Genomic DNA, 15,824 nt, shown 5'->3' on the forward strand with positions numbered 1-15,824 from the left:
AGAAACAGGAGGATCCCTGGGTGTCTCTGGATAGCCATTCTTTTTATTTTATTTTATTTTTTTAATTTTTCGAGGTAGGGTCTCACTCTGGCCCAGGCTGGCCTGGAATTCAGTATGTAGTCTCTGGGTGGCCTCGAGCTCATAGTGATCCTCCTACCTCTGACCTCCCCCCTCCCAAGTGCTGGGATTAAAGGTGTGCACCACCATGCCCAGCAATGGATAGCCATTCTTTTTTTTTTTTTTTTTTGCGGGCGGGGCTTGGCTTTCCACTCTAGTCCAGGCTGGTCTGGAATTCACTATGTAGTCTCAGGGTGGCCTTGAACTCATGGCAATCTTCCTACCTCTGCTGGGATTAAAGGCGTGTGCCACCACACCCGACTTGGATAGCCATTCTTAATTAAAAAATGGTGCAAGCTCCAGTATCAATGAGAAACGCTGCCTCAAGAAATAGGGTGTAAAAGTGATACTATAGGACACCTGACATCTTCCTCTGGCCTCTTCATGTGTGTGCACAGGTATGTGTATTTGCGCATACATACACACCACACATACACACACACACACACACACACATACAGCTCAGAGCTTTGGTCAATGAGCTATTCATTGTAATGTAAGATTACAATTTTTTAAAAAATCTAGATTATTCACTCATTCTCCTAAGAAAACTGAAGATAGAAAAATTCTTTAGCTGCTCCAGTTTACTCAGTATACTTGTTCTAGGAGGTACTTAACATCTTTTGGATCCTATAATCCTATACTTAATGATCTACCTGAGATTTGCTTAAAGTGAAGAACTAATTGAGATAAAGAAAAATTTGTAGTTTGATGAAGCCTTTTTAATTCATCTTGTCATTTAGATCATTGGAGTTTTTGTGATGTTTTTCAGGAGAGATCACATTATTATTGTTTATATTTTTTGTAGCTTTAGTTAATAAAATTCACATTTTGCTTAATTAATTGGAAAACACACTATTCTACAAAATTATTTTGTTTTTCTGAAAGATAGGACACTAAAGTAAATTTACCTGATTTGTTAGACATTGATAGTGATAAATAAAAGTTTTATCAATATAGATGAACTAAAATTTAAATATAAGGACTTATCTTTTGTACTATATATCTTAATAGTTAAGTACCTTAACATTTAACAGTGTTTAAAGCAGATTTCAGTTATTTCTATAAAAGTTAAAAAAGCTCCTGAGCTCTTTAATACTGATATTCTGAAGTGATGTAGTTTGGGCTTTTTTATTTGTTTGAGAAAAAGACTGGCCATGTCAGGTCCTCTAGCCACTGCAGATTTTTGCAGATATATGTGCTACCTTGTGCATCTGGCTTTATGTGGGTACTGGGAAATAGAACCCAGATCCTTAGGCTTTGCAGGCATACACCTTCACCACTACCTCTGTAGCCCTGTTGTTCGGTTGTTTATTTGTTTTTGAGGTAGGGTCTTGCTATAGCCTGGGCTGACCTGAAATTCACTATGTAGTCTCAGGATGGCCTCTAACTCATGGCAGTCCTACATCTGCCATCCGAATGCTAGGATTAAAGGCATATGCCACCATGCCCAGATTTCTTTTCTTGATTGTCTAACTTGTTTTGTCCTTATTGGTCCCCCACTCACATGTGCAAATGCACAAAATGAATTTACCCAGGAGTGTGTTTGGCAGATTACCTATAGTAATTGAAATTTGAAAAACAGTCCCTGTGTCCAGAAGTATGGAGATGACTAATCAAGCCATATTGATACAGTGGATTATTATATAGCTAGTACAAATTAAATATTTCTACATGGAAATATTTGTAAAATGTTAGGATTTAAGGGGGTACCAAAAAACCCAGACAGGCTGGGTGTGGTGGTGGACACCTTTAATCCCAGCACTCTGAAAGCTGAGATAGGAGAATCAATGCAAGTTCAAGGCCAGCCTGAGACTACATAGTGACTTTCAGGTCAGTTTTGGCTACTGAGAGACCCTACCTTGAAAATAAAATATAAAAGAATAAACTAATAAAAAACCCAAATAGGTTCAAAATAGTAAATGCATATGAATATGGTAAATAAAAGGTATGTTAAAAAGAAGTACAAAGGAATTTTATATTAATACATTTAATTGAGCTCTTAAAATAACTTCAGTTTATAATAAAATACACAGATAAATCAGGTTAGATTAAAAATGGTAATAACTCACTTTTTTGGTTGTAGAGTTTTGTATAAGCCAGTGGTTACCAACTTTGTCCATCTCTACACCCATAAGAAGACTTAGCAATATCTGAAGACATTTTCTTTGTCAGAGATACTGGCATTTAATGGACAAAGGCTGAGCATTCTATCTTGTAATGATACTGTAATATACATCACATTCTCCCACAACAAAGAACCTGGTCCCGAATGTCAGTTGTATTGAGGTTGCAAAAGCGTGGTGTAAACCCATATTTGCTGAGGACCCTCTCTGTAGCTACCAACTCCTGATGGAGAGAAAACAAGTTAATGTTTTGAAAATTGGATAGAAATCAGTGATACTACCCCAAATCCCATAATGAGAGCCTTGTATTAACATCATATGCTTCCAGTGAATACTTGTATTTGATGGAGATTTTGAAGGTCAATGTTAACTTACCTTTTATGATGCCATCACATAGGTAAGAAATATCCAGCTTCAGCTTAGTCTTACTTTTCTTTTGATCCATTATGATTTCTTATCTCCTTTTTATTTTGTCGTTGTTTTTGTTTTTGTTTTTTGAGGTAGGGGTTCATTCTGGTCAAGGCTGACCTGGAATTAACTGTGTAGTCTCAGGGTGGCCTTGAACTCACAGTGATCCTCCGACCTCTGCCTCCCAAGTGCTGGGATTAAAGGTATGTGCCACCACACCCAGCTTCTTATTTCCTTTTACTTTTAGTAGTTGCCTATCAATTTTCATTGCTCAGTTTTAGAAATATAATAATCTTAAGAACTGAAGACATAGTGAAGAATGATTCAATAGGTAAATGGGAAAATGTTCTTTTTAAAAATAATTTTAAATATTTAAAAAATGTTTTTAATATATATATTTGAGAGAGAAAGGCTGAAAAGAGAGCACACCAGGGCCTCCACCTGAACTCCGGACACATGTGTCACTATGTGCCTCTGGCTTCACATGGGTACTGGGGAATCAAACCTGGATCTTTAGGCTTTGCAGGCAAACACTTTAAACACTGAGCAATCTCTCTAGCCCCATCGGGAAAATGTTCTTAAATCATGTTATAAAACATGACTTCTAGCATAAGTATATTTATTTTCCCTCACCTGTAAAAGAAACTTCACTATAACTTTATGCAATTTTTCTCCTCTTTTCTCTATTTATATCCCATTTTCTTATGGCAAGGTATCAAATCAACATTATCATATAGTCAGTTATTTTAGAGTACAAATCTATTATGATATGTAATGAGACTGATAGCATAGTATCTGTTAGATTTTCTTCTTTTGTAAGAGTGAACTGGCTGGGCATGGTGGTTCATGCCTTTATTCCTAGCACTCAGGAAGCAGAGGTAGGAGGATTGCCATGAGTTTGAGACCACCCTGAGACTCATAGTGAATTCCATTCTAGCTCATCCTGGACTAGAGTGAAACCCTACCTTAAAAAGGAGAGGAAGAGAGCAAGAACTTCTTCACTAATAATGTTATCTGCCAACCAAGTTTTCCCTGTGTACAAAGGTACAGAAACTTAAAATGGTTATCATCATTGTGGTAGTTGCACACCTTTGTACTTCCTGTTTAGAAATACAGTGAAAATATTACATATACTCTCCAGTGTAGTCAGTGTGAGATCCTTTATAATAAAATATAAATGCTTCCCTTCATATTAAATTAATCTTAAGTAAAAATGGGTAAGTCTCAAGAAAAAATAATACATATTAGTTCATTAACCCTTTTGTTAGTCTTAAAGCACTTCTCATTTTTTTCCATACTAATACATAAACATTTCATTATACTATCAGAATTACCACCTTTTCGGTGGACTATATAACAAGAATAATGTGATATTTTATCCCTCAAACTGAAGATTCAGAAATATAGGAATGTGGTGATAGTTCCCCTAGGTAAGCAATTAAGAAAAAAAAATGGAAGTTTATTTGTGCTGTGTTTTTATTCATATGAGTTTAGATTATTTGCAAGCTACATAATATTTGATACTACTAAAAAGAATTTGATACTACATAATAATAGCATGTAGGGGTCCACTGACTTTCCTAAAATTTATTTTCACTTTAAAATCATAATATAATGATATTAATATATTGGCCATCCTTTTCTATCACAGAATTTATGTCTGACAAGAATCAAACTTGTAATAAAAGATATTTTGTGATCCATGTTTCTGCATACTAACAATATTTGTAAACAAAAACATTGGAAAGTAACCTTAATACATATATCTGTTACTTTTCTTGATTTTTTTTTTTTACAAGAGAGAAAGCGAGAGTGTATTGACACTCTAGGGCCTTCTGCTACTGCATTCGAACTCCAGACTCTGTGCCAACTTGTGCACATGTGTGACCTTGCACTACCTTGTGCATCTGAAGAGTTGAACATGAGTCCTTAGGCTTCATAGGCAAGGCTAAGCCATCTCTCCAGCCCTCTGTCATGTTTTTACATTAGACTTTTTTTTAATGTAAAATTGACAGAATTGTATGCATTTATCATGTGCAACATAGTACTCTTAACAAAACACTTCATACTCAGCAAATTCTCAATTATAAAAAGCATTTGTATATATTTTTAACTTTTTGATTATATTGCTAATAGTTGATTAGATATATTACAAAACATTTTTAATTTTTATTTTTGCTTGAGAGAGGGGGTCATATAAAGAGGGAGAGAATGGGCACTCCAGGACCTTCAGCTGCTGCAAACGAACTCCAAACACGTGCACCACCATGTACATCTGGCTTACATAGGTCCTGGGGACTCAAATCTGGGTCCTTTGGCTTTGCAGGCAAGCACCTTAACTGCTAAGCCATCTCTCCAACCCTATAAAATTGTAGGGAATAGGAATTGGATGGTTTGTCTAAGTAAATGACATTAACCTAAATTTAACCTACAAAGCATCTAAACTTATTACTTTATAAAATATGTCCATGGTGATGAGATACATAATAAATCTAGAATTCATTTATATTCTTATTTTCTTCCCTAGGTGTCCAATGTCCCCATCATAAGTAGGTTGCCAACTCCCTCTCTTTGCAACACACTAGCCAGTATTAAGCTGGCACTGTCATACCCATCCCAGATTACTGCAGCAGAATGGAGCTGTTCTTTAGTTATAAGGTAAGTTTTCCCCATGCTCACATCACACTCATCAAGGTGCAGCTTTTAATTTTACTATATTGTGTAGTTTTTTAAGTTTTTTTTTGTTTCCTTTCCTTTATGATTACTTAGGTTATTGGTGCATCATACTCAAAAACTTATAAAACTGCATAATATAACAGAAGACTTATCTTGTAACTATAAATCAGCTCCTTCTTGTAGTAATCCCTACAAAGTTATTTAAAATACAAAACAAAACCTCTGTGGTTTGGTAGTTGAGTTTCTAATAGAAAGGGAGCTGGCAATCTACACTTGCTGTGGACATTGGATAAGAAAGCAATGAAAGGTAAGCTTCAAATTTAGACTATTAGATGTTCTTGTTTTTCTGGTGCATGTGTTAAAGTTTATAATCTATTGACTTAAAAAAATAAATCTCATTAAAATGACTTTGGTAAATGTTCAAATTATTAAATCTATATAACATACTGGAATTATCTTAAAAATATATTTTTTATGGGCTGGAGAGATGGCTTAGCAGTTAAGGCACTTGCCTGTGAAGCCAAAGGACCCAGGTTCAATTCTCTAGGACCCACGTAAGCCAGATGCACAAAGTGGTGCTTGTGTGTGGAATTCGTTTTCAGTGACTGGAGGCCTGACACACCCATTCTCCCTCCCTCCGCCCTCCTCTTTCTCTTTCTCTCTCTCTTTGTCAAATAAAACAATTAAAAAAAATACATTTGGGCTGGAGAGATGGCTTAGCAGTTATACGCTTGCCTGTGAAGCCTAAGGACCCCGGTTTGAGGCTCAATTCCCCAGGACCCACGTTAGCCAGATGCACAAGGGGGTGCACGCATCTGGAGTTCATTTGCAGCGGCTAGATGCCCCGGTGCGCCCATTCTCTCTCTCTCTCTCTCTGCCTCTTCCTCTTCCTGTCTGTCACTGTCAAATAAATAAATAAAAATAAACAAAATAATTAAAAAAAATACATTTTATCCCTAAAAACAGTCAGACTTCTGATACTGAAAACAGATTTTCCCCATCCATACCAACTTTAAAGGCAATAATAAAATTATATGCATAATTCATATTATTAAATTTTATTAGCATTCCATCACTGTTCCCTAAATGATAACCTTTCATAATTTTAAAAAATATGTTATTTTATTTATTTATTTGACAGAGAAAGGGGGAGAGAATGAGAGAATGGGCTCGCCAGGGCCTCCAGCCACTGTAAACGAACTCCAGACGTGTGTGCCCTCTTGTGCATCTGGCTAATGTGGGTCCTGGGAAATCGAACCTGGGTCCTTTGGTTTTGCAGGCAAATGCCTTAACCACTGAGCTATCCCTCTAGCCCCAATAACCTTTTTAATCCACAAGCATAATTTTTGATTCTGCGTTAATCAGTACAAATGAAAATCACCTGCCTGACAATCAAAGAATATTATGTCAATTTTTAAATAATAGAGAATGGATGCACCAGCCACTGCAGACAAACTCCAGATGCATGTGCCACCTTATGCATCTGGCTTATGTGGGTACTGGGGAAATCAAACCTGGGTACTTAGGCTTCACAGGCAAATGACTTAAACACTAAGCCATCTCTCCTGCCCCTATATCAGGGTTTTGTTTGTTTGTTTGCTTGCTTGCTTGCTTTGTTTTTGTTTTTTAAATGCTTAAAAACAGAAGAGCTTCTTGGTATTTACTGTTAATGGTGGTGGTGGTGGTAGTGGTGGTTTTGTGTCGCTTGTTCTTTAAAACAGGATCTCACTCTGTAGCCCAAGCTGACCTAAACTCACCTTTAGACCAGGCTGGCTTCAGCCTCATCTTCTTGCCTCTGATTGCCAAGGTTTATGCCGCTATACCAACTGCTATTTTCCTTTCAGTTTGCATTATTTCACTTTTAAATGATGTCACTATTTTTTTTTTGCTTTTTTTTAAAAAATGTGTGTATGCATGCATGCATGCATTCTCAAATGTGGAGGTCAGAGAACAACATTGAATGTTGGTTCTCACTTTCCACTTTGTTTTGAGGCAGGCTGTCTCTTAATGTTTGCCACTGAGTGGACCAAGGTAGGTGGCCTGCAAGCTTCAGGATTCTTCTGTATACTCCTCCCTTGCAGTAGATATGCTATGATTACAGACAATTGCGTTATGCCTCTGGTTCTGAGGATAAGTTACATAAGGCTTGTGTAGCAAGTTCTTTACCCACTGAACTACCCTCCCATCACTGTTACATTTTTTAATCAATAAATGTTTAGGAATTAAAATCCTTGCATTACTAAGGTATCTACATACAAATCTAGGTAGTTACATAATAAATAATTTATTTATACATCTTTAAGTATTGGCTTTGTACAGATAGCATTGTATATTGGAAAGAAATTTAGCATTCAGGAGATATAGAATTTTAGTCTAAGGTTAATTTATGTCTACATGTATTTCCTTATATAACTTTAGACAGTTTTCTTCAAGAAAATTAAGCCCTTTAAATTCCCTTTTGATTTTTATTTAATTTATTTACGTATTTATTTATTCGTGCATATGTGTGTGTATACATATGCCAGAATCTCTTACCTCTACAAATGAATACCAGAGACTTTCTCTACTTTTTGCATCTGGCTTGTTGCATGAGTACTGGGGAATTAAACTCAGACTGGCAGGCTTTACAAGAAAGCACTTTTAACTGCTGAGCCATCTCCTTAGCCCTTTCTTGTTTTTTTTTTTTTTTTTATGAGGTAGAGTCTCATTCTAATCCAGGCTGACCTGGGACTCACTCTTTAACTCTAGGCTGCCTCAAATTCTCACCAATCCTCCTACCTCAGTCTCTTTAAGTGCTGGGCTTAACGGCATGTACCACCACACCTGGCCCCTTTAAATTTTAATAAGTTCACCTATTAAGAAGCATGAAAATTTCCTGGATTTCATGTAGATATAGGAATGAGGTCGATAGTTAAAAGCTACTGCTGGGGCTGGAGAGACGGTTTAGTGTTAAGGCACTTGCCTATGAAGCCCAAGGACTCAAGTCAATTTCCCAGTACTCACATAGGCCAGATCCACAAGGTGGCATGTGTCTGGAGTTCATTTGTAGTGGCTGGAAGCCCTGGCATGCCCATTCTCTATCTCTTTCTTTCTCTCTGTCTCCCAAATTAATTAATTAATTTAAAAACAAGTTTTTTTAAAAGCTATTTCTGGCTTTTAGTTACCTTGTTTTAAAGTTCAATTTGATCTTAAGTAAGTTTTTATAGTTACTAACTATTTTTTCAAATTTCTTAACTTTTCTACTTTTTGTTTTTGTTCTGTTATATACTGTGAAACTCTGAGGTCACCACAAATTAGTTATTCCACCCTTAAGCATTTTTCTAATTACATTTGAGTTAAAAGCATCATGTTTTAATCAAAGATGACACATGAATCTGTGAGTTTCTATTTCATTATCAGCGATTAAAACAAACACCTTGCAAATACCAATCCAAGCTATAATTCTGCCCAGTTTTAAATCAGCATAAACCCTGTAGACTCATATATACCCATGGCAGGGTATCCAATCCTCTTGTTGAAGTCATTTTACTTTTTACGTTTTTATGAATTTTGAGGGGGGGGAGTTTTGAGGTAGGGTCTCACTCTAGCCCAAGCTGACCTAGAATTCACTCTGTATTCTCAGGGTGGCCTCCAACTCATGGTGATCCTCCTGCCTCTACCTTCCAAGTGCTGGGATTAAATGCGTGTGCCACCATGCCTGGCCATATTTTTATGAATTTTATTATCAGTCTTCACCTTCAGTGATTATGTGTTATGACTATTTGGTTTATTTTCCAAATATAGAATTGTTAAATATGCATTTTAAAATTATAAATAAAATATTATACTATTACAAATTGAGAGTATATAGTGTAAAGAAAGGAAAGAAGCCTACAAAAACATAAAATTAGAAAGCCATAAATACTTAAAACAGGCAACTGAGTAAAGCAGAGTTATATGAAAATTAGAAATGTGTTCTCTGATTAAAATTTAAATCCCCTTTCTTGTATGTAGTCTCTTAGTTCAGTAGAACATTTTCTAGTAAAATCTTAATCCTTTTTAACTCTTTTTTAAAAATTCACTTAGTAATTTAGCATACAAAACTGCAGCACTGTCTTGAATGATATCCAGCTATGCAGACTCCCCTTTCTGTTCCTCATCTACCTACACACAAGGTCTTCCATCGCATCACTGTCATGCTAATCCAGACAGCAGCCATCCAACCCAGGTTAGCTCTGCAACTGTCATTTTTCTCCTTTTAACTTCAAATCCTGAGTTGAAGACCATTCTGAGCTACATAACAAGATCCTTTATCAAAATAGAACCAAAAAATGCTTGCTGTCCCTAGATTTATGCTATTTTTGTTCAGTTTTATTACTAACCAGCTTAATAGGATTTCTTTTTATTTGTGAGTTGGAATAAACACAACACTATCACCAAGTTTTTTGAGAAAAATAAACTTTGAAGGTATAACTTACTACTTATTTAGGTCCTTATGTACTTTTATAACACATTTAAAATAAAGAGGCTTATTTATATGCATATGCTATATGAAATAAAAATTACTTTTTTGAAAATTTATCTTAATATTATTTATCATCTTACTAAGACATAAATTAGCATAAGATTTATATTCATTGTGTGCATAGCACATATAATCCTACATCTTCCTTTTTTAATAAGCAATTCTTCTAAAACAGCTAAAAATATAGCTGCTTGTATTTAGTGCATAAACATTCTGTTGGTTTAAAGCATAAAAAAACTCCTAAAATTATACACAATCACTTGGGTTATAAAACTATCATTTAAAATATTGAAGGCTTTAGCTAGGTGTGGTGGTGCCCACCTTTAATGCCAGCACTCCAGAGACAGAGATAGGAGGATCACTGTGAGTTCAAGGCCACCCTGAAACTACATAGTGAGTTCCAGGTCAGCCTGGGCTAGAACAAGACCCTACCTTGAAAAACCATAAAACAAATAAATAATAAAATATTGAAGGTTTTGTATATAGAAAAAGTTTGGAAATTCTTCACATCTTTAGAAAATAGTTTTTCCTCTCTGTAGTGATAATTTTCCTGCCTTACTGTTGCACATCTAAGCAGATTGACTTAGCATTTGCTTATAGGATAAATTATAATTTTATGCTAAATTGATCCATAACATAAAATTGTGTGTGTTTTGTTAGAAACAATACACATGGATTGTATGGTTGTAATTATATCTCACCACCTTTACAAAAGATACAACAATGAAGACATAACAGTAGATGATGATAGGTGAAATACTATAAGCAGGATTTTACTAAACTGTAACAAAATTATTGTTCCTATAATATTTAATGATTTTATATTTATTGGTGAGGTGTATCTTTACTTGAGATCTTTAGAACCTTCATGAAATAAATTAACACTGTTTAATGTAGTTTGTGAGAGGTAGTAATGTAGTTCTGAAGAGCTTGGATATCATAATCTAATGACATAGGTTCAAGTCATGGGGCCTTAAATCATTAAATATTTCTGAGCTTTGCTTTTACCACTTGTTTTTTCTTTTTTGAGGTAGGGTCTAGCTCTAGCCCAGGCTGATCTAGAATTCACTATGTAGTCTCAGAGTGGCCTCGAACTCATGGCGATCCTTCCACCCATGCCTCCTGAGTGCTGGGATTAAAGGCGTATGCCACCATTTTTATTAAAGTGAATATTGCAATGCACATACCTCTAGACAGTTTTGATAAATGCAGGGGTTTAGGTTGACAGATATTTCTATGCTATAATCTACTAAAATAATTTTAAATGTTCTTTAAGATTGTTTAAATATAATGACATAGCTTTTTTGGCTTTCCATTTTCACACAGGAAAGTTACAAAAACTTTACTATTTAAATCATATTATTATTTGATGAATTTTTATACATGTTAAATGTTTACATGGTTTTTATTGGCTGTGTTTTGGTGCTGGGAAATGAAGCCAAGGCTTTTTTCACATATTTGGTAAATGATTTATTTAACCATTTACAATTGACACAAACTTTACAGATATTTTACTTTCTAGGTTTTCAGATTTCTCCTGTCCAGTTGAATGTCATTAAATATATTAAGATTATTATGCTTCTGTGGAAGGAGTAATTTTTGATGGATTATTGGCTTATTATTTTTTATTCAGAAGCAGCAGCTTGGGGCTGAAGAAATGGGCTCGGTGTTTAAGGTGTTTGTCTGCAAAAACCTAATGACCTAGGTTTGATTCCCCAGTACCCATGTAAAGCCAGATGCACAGAAGAAAAAGCTTGATTGACATTGACTTTTAGATTAAATCCAAGAGATTTATTTTTTTTTTAAATTGTGTTTCTAGGGCAAGTGGTATCATCGGAGACAAGCTGTAAAAGAATTGCATAGTACATTGATACGTCTTTTAAATGAATTGCTGCCATGGGAACCAAAGTTAATGAAGGCTTTTCAAAGAAACAGGTAACACGTTTTATGATCTGTTCTACTTATTCTGAGGCTTTTAATTGGTGACTGGGAAAATGTAATGAAACCACTTAGTTGTATCCTATTCCTTTGTAATTCAGCAGGATTTATTTATTTATTTATGAGAGAGAGAATGGGCACACCAGGGCCTCCAGCCACTACAGAGGAACTCCAGACACATGCACTACCCTGTGTGCCTGGCTTATATAGGTCCTGGTGAATTGAACCTCAGTCCTTAGGCTTCTCAGACAAACACCTTAACTGCTAAACCACATCTCTAGTGCATTGGTTTTTATTTGTAGTTGTTGGTGGTGTTTTGGGTTTTTTTCTTTCTTTCTTTCTTTTTTCTTTATGAGACAGAGTTGGTGCACCAGGGCCTTAGCCACTGCAAATGAACTCCAGACACATGTGCCACCTGTGCACTTACCACCTTGTGCATCTGGCTTATATGAGTTCTGGAGAGCCAAACCTGGGTCTTACCTGCTAAGCCATCTCTCCAGCCTTCAGCACATATTTTTGAGTGCCTACTATGCACAAAACACTCCTAAGACATAGGAATGCAGTGTTGATTAAACAAAGCACCTTCTTTGTGACTTACTTTCTAAGTCACAAAAGAAAAATATAGACTCAAATGTACTGCTGTCAAATAGACAGGGCTGGAGGAATGGCTTAGTAATTAAGGCACTTCCCAGTGAAGCCTAAGGACCCAGGTTTCAATTCCCCAGGACCCACATAAGCCAGATGCACAAGGTGGCACTTGCATCTGGACTTCATTTGCAGTGTCTAGAGACCCTTGTGCACCTAATTCTCTGTCTCTCTATATCCTCTCTCTCTCTTGTAAAATAAATAAATAAAAATATTTTTAAAAATAGAAAAGTCAAAAATAAAATGCCTGTTTGGGACAGGAAGAAGACTACTACTAAAGGAAATGAGTGAGTGAGAAAGCTATTTGTATATCTGAGGGAAAAACAGAAAATAGAAACATTATGAGTGGAAGCATATTTGCCATTAGAGGAAGTGTAGAATCAATTATAACCAAAGCAGAGTGAATAAGGAGGCTCATGGTAAGAGACGGAAATCAGAGGTAAAGAGAAAGGTGGTCAGATCAGGTAGAAATTAACCTTTGGTTTTGACGCTGACTGAAATGAGAAACCATTGGATAGAGAAGGGATATAACTTTCCTAATGTGTTTTTGTTATTTGTCTGCAATGTTGAAATTGAACCCAGAGCCTTGCACATAGTTAGGCAAGTACTCTGCCACTGAGCTGTGCCCCCACCCCCACTGCAACCTTAAGTTTTAAAGCACTCTCTGTAGCAACCGTGCTGAAATAACGGTAAAGATGAAAACAGAAGCTAATTTTACTACAGCAGTAATCATGGAGAAAAATGGCAATGACTAATGCCAGAGCAGATGGTAAGCAGAAATTGGAATCTGGCCATATCTTGAAAGTAGGTTAAACTTCTTTAACATTAGAGAGAGTGATGAATAAAAATGATGATGTCAAAACCTTTGATATCAACAATTATCAATATGGATTTGTAATTAACTGAGATACAGAAGACTAAAGGATAATCAAATTTGAGAAATAACAGAGATTAAATAGCTTGAATTGCAACATGGTAAATTTGGTATAATTTCTAAATGTCTAATTGGTATAGTTGAGCAGTTCAGTATATAAGTCTGAGTTGATGGAAGTCAGTCAGCCACCTGGAGGTACAAATAAGATGGTTGTCAATATACTGATGATATTTAAAGCCATTAGGCTAGTAGAAACCATATGAACATTGGACAGTCCACCATTTAAAGATGAGGTAGGTAGGTGAATAGGACAGTTTCAGAAAAGGCTTTGAAGGAATGCTGAGTAAGATGAGAGGATAACCAAACACATCTTTAGAAGCCAGATAAAAGAAGTGTTTCAAAAGGGAAGAAGATAGAATGAAGAAAATAAAGAATAAGAGTTCATTCTTGGGGCTGGGGAGATGGCTCACCAGTTAAAGGTGCTTTCTTGTAATGCCTGATGGCCTGGGTTTGATTCCCCAGCCCATGTAAAGCTAGATGCATAGAGTGGCACATATGTCTGGAGTTGGTTTGCAGCAGCAAGAGACCGAGGTATGCCCATTTATGCATTCATTTCTGTCTCTCATAAATTGAATTTTTTTAAGAAGCCTTATCTTGAGAAAATACTGCAAAATAAAAATGGTCTCACTCTTGAGGCTGAGAGATAGCTCAGTAGATGAAGTGCTAACCAATCTGGCCTACTTGACAAGCTTCAGGCCAGTGAAAGACTGTACCTCAAAAAACCCAAGGTTTGGGGCTGGAGAGATGGCTTAGCGGTTAAGTGCTTGCCTGTGAAGCCTAAGGACCCTGGTTAAAGGCTCAATTCCCCAGGACCCACGTTTGCCAGATGCACAAGGGGGCACACGCGTCTGGAGTTCGTTTACAGTGGCTGGAGGCCCTGGCGCACCCATTCTCTCTCTATCTGTCTCTTTCTCTCTCTGTCTGTCGCTCTCAAATAAATAAATAAAAATGAACAAAAAAAATTTAAAAACCCAAGGTTGTCCTCTTCTTCCACATGTGCAACTTTACAAATGCATACACACATGTGAAAAGAAAAAAAGAATTCATTCTTGGGAAGTGAGTAAAAGCCTATCCAGAGTCTATTCAAGAGAATTAGAGAAATATCAAAGAGTCTGCTTTCATTCTTGCTATTGAGAAATGGGAGGCGGGGTGGAGGACTAGTGCCAAGAAAGGACAGACTAAAGTTAAGAAATGATATTTTGGGGTTTTTTTTATAAAAGAAATAACATTTTGTTACTAATGCAAGTGATCTAGTATAATAGACAAAAAAAAATGTATTAAGTGAAGGAACACCTGATGGAGCAATAGTTATCCTTGATGTGGTGGTTTGCATGTAAAATGCCCTCTGTAGCCTCTTATGTTCGAATATTTAATCCCCAATTGGTCAAGGGATGCTGTGGAACCTTTAGGAGGTAGAGCCTGGCTGGAGGAAGTATGTCACTTGGGATGAGCCTTGTTATTTCCAGGCCCCATGTGCATTTCTCTTGCTGTACTTTCCTGCTGTGCTGCAGTGTGGTGCTGCTACTGCCTTGCTTTAACCATGATGGTCTTCCCCTGAAAACCAAAATAAGCCTGTTCCTTTCATAAACTGCTTCTGTTGGGGTATTTGTTCTCAGCAGTGAGAAACTAACTGATATAGAAAAATTGGTTCTGAGAATGATATAATCCAGACCATTTGGTTCTTAGTGTTTTGAAACTGACTGTGGGAGGAATGTGGAAGGATTTGGAATTTTGGACTAAAGAAGCCCTTCATTGCTGTAACCAGAGCTTAATGGGCCATCTTGGTGGGAGTTTGAAAAGCTGGAAAGAAACTGGCTACATTCTGCTCATATCTTGAGAACAAAATTGAATTTAAGCACAGGCCATTAACCACTGAGCCATCTTCCTAGCCCATGAAGTTGAATTTAAAAGTAATGTACTAATAATGTGTTTGGTGGAGGAAATTTCAAAGTAGAACAACATTGAATCTGTGGTATGGATTTTCTTAGGTGTTCTGTTTCAAATCTACAGTGAAAGGGGGAAATGTAGAGCTTTATATAAAGTTTAGCACAAAAAGAAAGGTAAGTAAAATCTAAGGCCAAGAGACTGTAGCCACTTTGGTTATAATTGTTTTAATAAAAAAAGTATTGCCGGGCTGGTGAGATGGCTTAGCGGTTAAGCGCTTGCCTGTGAAGCCTAAGGACCCCGGTTCGAGGTTCGATTCCCCAGGACCCACATTAGCCAGATGCACAAGGGGGCGCATGCGTCTGGAGTTCGTTGGCAGTGGCTGAAGGCCCTGGCGCGCCCATTCTCCCCCCCACCCCCCGCCTTTCTCTCTGTGTTTGTCACTCTCAAATAAATTAAAAAAAAAAAAAAAAGTATTGCCATCAGGCAGTAACCCGCAACTTACTCTATAGTCCCAGGCTGGCCTCAAACTCATAACAGTGCTCATTCCTCTATCTCCCAAGTGCTGGTTATAAAAGGTATACACCACCAC

General features: G+C 36.6%; 1 protein-coding gene across 1 annotated transcript in view; it reads left to right on the forward strand.

Moving 5' to 3' along the window:
- Kiaa2026 (KIAA2026 ortholog) overlaps positions 1–15,824 on the forward strand; it is a 110,648-nt gene that overhangs the window by 85,158 nt on the left and 9,666 nt on the right. Inside the window, exon 6 of the mRNA XM_004653181.3 lies at positions 11,651–11,766. Coding sequence (XP_004653238.2) covers positions 11,651–11,766 — 116 coding nt within the window. The remainder of the gene's footprint in view (positions 1–11,650; positions 11,767–15,824) is intronic.

This window comes from Jaculus jaculus, chromosome 1 (genome assembly GCF_020740685.1).
Source record: "Jaculus jaculus isolate mJacJac1 chromosome 1, mJacJac1.mat.Y.cur, whole genome shotgun sequence".
In the NCBI taxonomy this organism is placed as follows: domain Eukaryota; kingdom Metazoa; phylum Chordata; class Mammalia; order Rodentia; family Dipodidae; genus Jaculus; species Jaculus jaculus.